The 6416-nt window shown below is 47.3% G+C and overlaps 1 protein-coding gene across 1 annotated transcript; it reads right to left on the reverse strand.

The window, feature by feature from the left end:
* Positions 1-378: 378 nt before the first annotated feature.
* Positions 379-6396, reverse strand: PKDREJ (polycystin family receptor for egg jelly). The gene has a single exon (XM_063395303.1). The coding sequence runs from the start codon at positions 6394-6396 to the stop codon at positions 439-441; it is 5958 nt and encodes a 1985-aa protein (XP_063251373.1). The 3' UTR covers positions 379-438.
* Positions 6397-6416: the final 20 nt, after the last annotated feature.

Raw genomic sequence — 6416 nt, forward strand, 5'->3', positions numbered from 1 at the left:
CCAGGCGTTCCCAGCTCTCGGGATGGACACGCCGAAATACCCTCAGGGTATATTTTGCTCTCACATCAGCATGTGCTCCGCCAGAGGTGAGAGCCACGCTCAGCACGGAGCTGGCTCCTTGGGCATCACCTCTGCGGGCTGGGCACAGGAGGTGACACTGCCGTGAGATACAAGGTCGTGCTTAGCCACAAAACTTGGGTGGGAGAAGTTTTTTGAAAGCAGCTTCTACTCAGGGACTGGCTTTAGTGGAAACTGTTGGCATTCTCAGTGGAATCTGCAGAATTTAATAGCAGCGATAAAAAGGTGATGGATTAAACCTTTCATGAAAATAAGCACATTTATTTCAAATTTTGCTCTTCTTAGGCAAAGAGGCTGAATGTTTGCTTTCATCAGCTTCCAAAGGCTGATACTGCTCGGCACGTCTGACGTCAGCAAGTTTCAGGTACCTTTCTCAGGTTCTTCAGCTGAGTTAATCTCCACATTTTTTTCCCGAGTTACCCATCTGATGTCTTCAAGGTATTTGGGACGAATTGTGCTCACAGCTGACAAAAGTAAGGATTTCAGAATTGAATGGAAAAACACGTTCTCAATTATGGAGGTTCCCGATGCTATGAGCCACTCTCGGGAAGTCTGGTAGCCATAGGACAAACCATAGAGCACAATGAAGAAGGATGAGAGCACAGTTATGCTCAGAACCAGTCCCCAGGCCACAGAGACACACCACCAGCACAGCAAGGGCTCAGTGTCTGAGATCTTGCGAAGCTGCCTGACGGTAGTGCTTAGTCTCCTAAATTTGGAAAAGATGCCCCATTCTGCGAAACTGGAACTTGGCTTCTTGGATCTTTTATCCTCCTTAGTGAGCGTCTGTTCCTCTGTGTCAATTACATTTGCATCCTCTTCAGATATTATGCAATTACTCCAGTACCTAGAATCTACCTTTGGGTACATCTTAGTCACAACAGGAGGAGGATCCTTCTGGGAATACTTAAATAAGGCAATTATTAACATTTCCACAGGGAGCGTAAGCAAAGCACATTCAATTCCTACTGCTATTGATCTCAAATACCTCAGGTATATTGGAGTTTCATCACTCTTTTCAGCATTAAAGAACATAATGTTAACAAGCAAGGTGAATAATATTACTGCTAAAAATGTAGACAACCTTTGGAACCTGGTGAAAGCCCCAGTGACAACAGGAGCAAAAATTGAGAGCCATAGATGGTACTCTGTCAGTCTCCTGTTAAAATTAATAAGAAAATAGTCAAATTTGGGTAGAGGTGCCTGGGGGTCTGTGACAGAAAACTTCCAGTTTTGTGAGGGCTTGTTCTCATCAAAGAAAAGCCATTTTCTGCACAGAAAGAACCAGGCCTTCCTGGTGGACACATCCTCAACTTCAGCTCTGCTTAAGAACCAGGTTGGAGATTTGCCCTCGTTATTGAGCCTGACCCTGAAGGAACGAATATCTCCCAAGTCTTTTTTAGTAGTTACCAGAAAGCAATCAACGCTTCCCCGCTGGAAAGCTGGGGAAGGCTGGTGCCACAAACAACGGAATGTACTCCTGCCAGACTGGCCGATGAGCTGCAGAAAGACCTCGGATTTGGTCCCAGCATTCCAGCAACTGCCTGTGTACAAAGTGACCAGAAAGCTCCCTTTATCCGAGGCCTTATTGTCTGGCAGAACAATTATGTACTTGATCTCCTTCTCAATTCTGTCTCTTCTTATAGCCCAGCAGCACAAAAGCAAGTAGACGGCGAAAATACAGAGCACTGTTATGAGTGTCAGTGGGTTTTTAGGTAAGTCTGCTATCAGGTTTCTCCCCAGATCTACTGTGTTGGGAAGAACTACTACTTTGGCTGCTAGGAACTTGATGTTGGGTGCAGGAAGGGCTGCCAGACTCCTGCGATTCCGCCTGGAGTCACAGACACAGTGGACCTTCTGCGAGTTGGTCAAGGAGCCAACCTTGCACGTGTCTTTGCTCCACTGACTTCCAACTCCATCCAGAAATAGGCAGTAGTCATTAAAGATGTATATGCCCACCAGTTTCCGGTTTGGGTACCTTAAGATATAGCGTGTCTCCAAAACAATGGAGACGTTGTGAGTGTCTTCGCCACTTGCCTGCACTATGGTTGTCAGCAGGGACTGTGGGAGACAGACTATATACGGACCTGAACTGCTACAGTCGGCAGTGCTTGTGTCATTTCCACTTGCAACTGTTGGCTTGTCGTGAGAAGCGACAAGCGAGGCTACGGGCTGAGCGTTTGTGAGATTGGTACCTGGAAATATCAACACCTTGAAAGTAGCTTTTAACTTTGTCATGATCTGGAAGTATATGCTCGGGGTAGTTTTATTGACCTCCAGTTGAAATCCTCCAGTTGTTATAGTTTGTGTTCTATCGGGTCCCATCACTAAATTTAAAATTCCAGCTCCACCTTTCCTGGCAAGATAAATGTCTGTTCTTTCAGGCGTGATCGGAACCACATCCCCATTAGCCCTAGTCTCTGCTATTTTAAACCCCATGACCATTGATATCATATCTGATGTGTAACCTAACCAAGGGAAGGGGCTCTCATCAAATTCAAAAATCGCAGTGGAAAACACAGTATCCGCCGTAACTCCTGAAGCATCTCCTTTTTTCAGTGTTGGATAAAAGCAATTGTGGCAGGTGTATGTGTCAGGCAAATGATTTGAAATGTTCCAGGCTTCATTTTTCTTCAGAGTGATATTCCAGTGTCCTGTTTCTATTAGAGTTTCTATTTCTTCAGGGACTTTTCCCCAGAAAACTATATCTGTTACACCTTCCATGATGGAGAAAACATGTTTAATTCCATCCTCACTGACATTTTTGAGACTCAGAAGATCAGCTCTCAGGACGTTGGACAAGCATCTTAGTATTCCACTGGTCTGAATTTCTGCTTCTTCAGACCAATGGATCTGACTCCTCTGTGTCTTCAAAACTCCTGTTACTTCTGTTAGTTTCCCAATGGCAAGGTCTTGTGATCTAACATTCATTCTCTCAACTGCCTCTGTGACTTCAGAAAGAACGGCCGCTACTTGGTTGACTTCCATGATGCTGTTTACTGAAATATTCAAGGCTGTTTTAACCACAGTTTCCCGAAGCCGAGCCTGAGGGAGCTCGACAGTTTGTGTGTCTTTAACATAGTTTAAGAGTACGGCTGCAAGATAAGCCAAATAACCAGCTCTGAGACGATCCCCAGTCTGCTGAGCAGATTTTTTCATGCTTAAATCGCTTGCTGAAGCCAGCAGTTGGTCAAACACAGCCGAAAGGGATTGAGTTTTAAGGGGGTTCTTTACGTAGACACGTAAACTCGCCTGGGTAAATGCCCCGATGGAATTACGGACTTGAACATAAAGTGTCAAAGTGTACCTGCGAGGGCGCACTCCGACTGGGAGAAAAGACGGAGGAGTTTCAGGCTCAGAACCAAAGTACAGAATTATGCCAAAAGTGTTTTCCACCACAGAAGTTACTGTGGTAGTTTGGGGTATGTTGGAAGCTACTATCACTTTATATGTCAGAGGTAAATGGCTGTCATGAAATCCTCTACACTTAACAACAAATTTTGTCAGAAAGGCTATACCGTGGCGGGGGCTGACGTTACACCTGCCGGCCCGAGGTGGAGAGTTTACTGAAAAGGTTTTTCTGTAGGAGGCAGTTCTACCATCCCAGGTAGTGACGCTTAAGTGAAGTATGTAGTGTGGATATGCAGGCTTAGTGAAAGTCATGGCATGTATAGACAGGTAAGCCCCAGTCCTCCCCGTTGATGTTTTGGAAGCCCAATCGAAATTAATTTCTTTAGAGGTGTCTGAAAAAAGGGACCAGTAATATAGTGGCTTGTTGCTTGGTTTACAGTTTGAGCATTTTCCAGATAGGGCAAATCTCTCTGTTGGAATTAAACTGCTACCACAGTTTTCAATGCATTTCACATCCAGAACGAGTGGAGGGCCAGGATCCACCTCTACAACTTGATTAGCATAAGCCTTCCTTCTGCCCTTTTGAATCATCAGGCGAAAGTAGTATAAGGTGTTTCCTGGGAGGGTTTCTGGTGGTATGTTTTGAATGGGACCTGAGGGTGTTATCCATCTCAAATCCTTCTGGAACGGATGGCATCTGGTTTTTGGATTGAATTTCATGGTTTGATAGTCTGCCGCATCTCTGGTGCAGTACCAAGTAAATATCAGTGGTCCTTCCTGTGAATCAGGATCAGAAGATTCAGAGCCATCAAGAGTCCAGCTCTCAGAAAAACCTACTGTGCGGACCGAGCCTCCTGAAATGTTTGCCAATAGATCAGCTCTCTCAATCTGAACATAAATCATATCATAGGCCTTGAGGACTATTGAGGTCCTAATTGGCATTACCTCAACAGTGAAATAAAACAAATACAACCCATAATCTAAATAATTACTGGGAACAGTTAAATGTATCATTTTTATGCCAAACATTGCAGAAGTGTTTACTGGCTTTGACCAGTCTGGCTCAGTTTTTGTGTCCTTAGCAGGATAGACCTGCCATAAAGGCTTGATAGATATGCCAATGTGGCAGTCTACGTTCAGCCTGACAAAGAGGTAAAAAGATGATGCCCTTTTCTGGTACAAGATCATGGATGTGTGATCAGGTCTCTGAATCCAACACCTTATTATCTTACATTCTTTTTTCTCACAAACCACTGGTGCTTCTATGGTTTTTGCAGTATAGTTGTTGACCCTGATGCTTAAACGAGCTGGTGTAGGTTCACTGCTGGTGCAGTTCACTTTTGCCACAAACCCTGTGTATTTCTCTGGATCAAAGGGTAAAGCAGAGCGACGGACAAAACGCATGGCATTTTTAACGTGGTCGTTGTATGTGTACATGCTGCTCTGGACAACATGGTCTTTTTTTGGGCCAAAAAGCTGTAGATAGAAGGTCCACTCACACTGTAGCATCGGATATTGTGCAGGGATAAACCACACTAAATAACTAAAGTTCTGGAGAAAAGAAGGACGGCCACTGCTGAAAATGTAGACGTCAAGGTCTCTTTCTGCCAGTGACCTAATCAAAGCCCTCTTCTGATTCATATAAAGATACATTTTGAACTTGTACAACTGTAAGGCCAGAAACTCTATGGTGAATAAGTAGGAGAGCTCCTTGTATTGGTAGAACACAGTGCGTGTGTTAGGGAGATCTATGGAAAAAGTGCTGTTGTTGTCTTTAGATGTGTAAAATGTTCCCTGGTTGTACCTGAAAATGTAAGTGCTGCTGTTGGTCTTCCCTGGACAGAGGTTGACATGGATGGGAGTTTCGTTGCCAGCAGTTAAGTTCAGGGTACCATTGTGCAGGTGCAGTTCCCCCCTCAATTCCTCAAACCTCTTTCCATCAACATGGAAGTAAATGCTGGCCACCACTGTCTCATCCAGGCTCTGAGGTGTAGAAACAGCACAGAAGTTGCTCGACAGCGTAAATGAACTGTAGGAGTGGAGCCAACCTCCTACAGCCTGAGTGTCCACCAGTGTGTAGGCAAGAGTACTCAGGGTAAGGGGCTGAAGCCACCAGGATAAGCTGAGGGGCTGCTCAGGAACACTAAGGAGCTTGGAGCTGATACTGAGGACATGCACCAAGTCAGGCTCCACCTTGAGAGAGAGGTTGAGGCTTATGTGAGGCATCTGCTCAATACTGACCACAGCAACGTGGATCCCGGGGTGCCTGTAGCGCACAGTCCAGCGGTAGCTGTAGTAGGTGGCACAGGTCTGTTGCAACTCAACTGTTGGGTAGACAGCAGGTGATGGTGTGTCCTGGTGCTCACTGCTGGGAAGGAGAAGAGTCGAGGGGTCACCTCCTCGGCTGCTGAAGCGGTACTGCCAGCCGGCACTCTTGAGGCGTGCACAAAAGCCCAGCTCCACGGGCTGCCACACTTGGATAACGTGTGTCTGCGGCCAAAGCACGAACAGCCGCATGTCCTGCCCCGAGATCTCGACGCTCACGTTGCGGTGAGAGCACTCGGGTGCAGCGCAGGAGGCAGACGAGCATTGCACTGTAAGAAGGCTGGAGGCTCCGGGTGAGGGAGCTTGTCCCATCTCCAGCACCACCTGGCCTGACCAGCGTGAGACGTTCCTCGCAGAGGCCGAGTTCAGGTACCAGAGGCAGCAAGGTGGGGATGGTGACTGGCCCTCCTTCCCCTCTACCTCCGGCCCTACTCCTGGGGCCGGCTGGTAATGCAGGGTCACCGTGCTGTTCCACAGGCACGACACCCTGTGCGCGTTGTCCTGCCGCTGGAACACTCGGCCGTGAGGGCCCGGGCAGCTGACCCGCAGGGGCGACGGCTGGAGACGGACAGGGGACGCGGCCGAGCCCCGGCGGGAGCAGGCGAGCAGCTGCAGAAGGAGGAGGAGGAGGAGCGCGGCCATCGCGGCCAGAGGGCACGGGC

Source organism: Prinia subflava, chromosome 4, assembly GCF_021018805.1.
Source record: "Prinia subflava isolate CZ2003 ecotype Zambia chromosome 4, Cam_Psub_1.2, whole genome shotgun sequence".
Taxonomy (NCBI): Eukaryota; Metazoa; Chordata; class Aves; order Passeriformes; family Cisticolidae; genus Prinia; species Prinia subflava.

Bases quoted from the DNA above. Each gene is read 5' to 3' on its own strand.
- PKDREJ (XM_063395303.1), bottom strand. From the start codon at position 6,396: ATGGCCGCGCTCCTCCTCCTCCTCCTTCTGCAGCTGCTCGCCTGCTCC.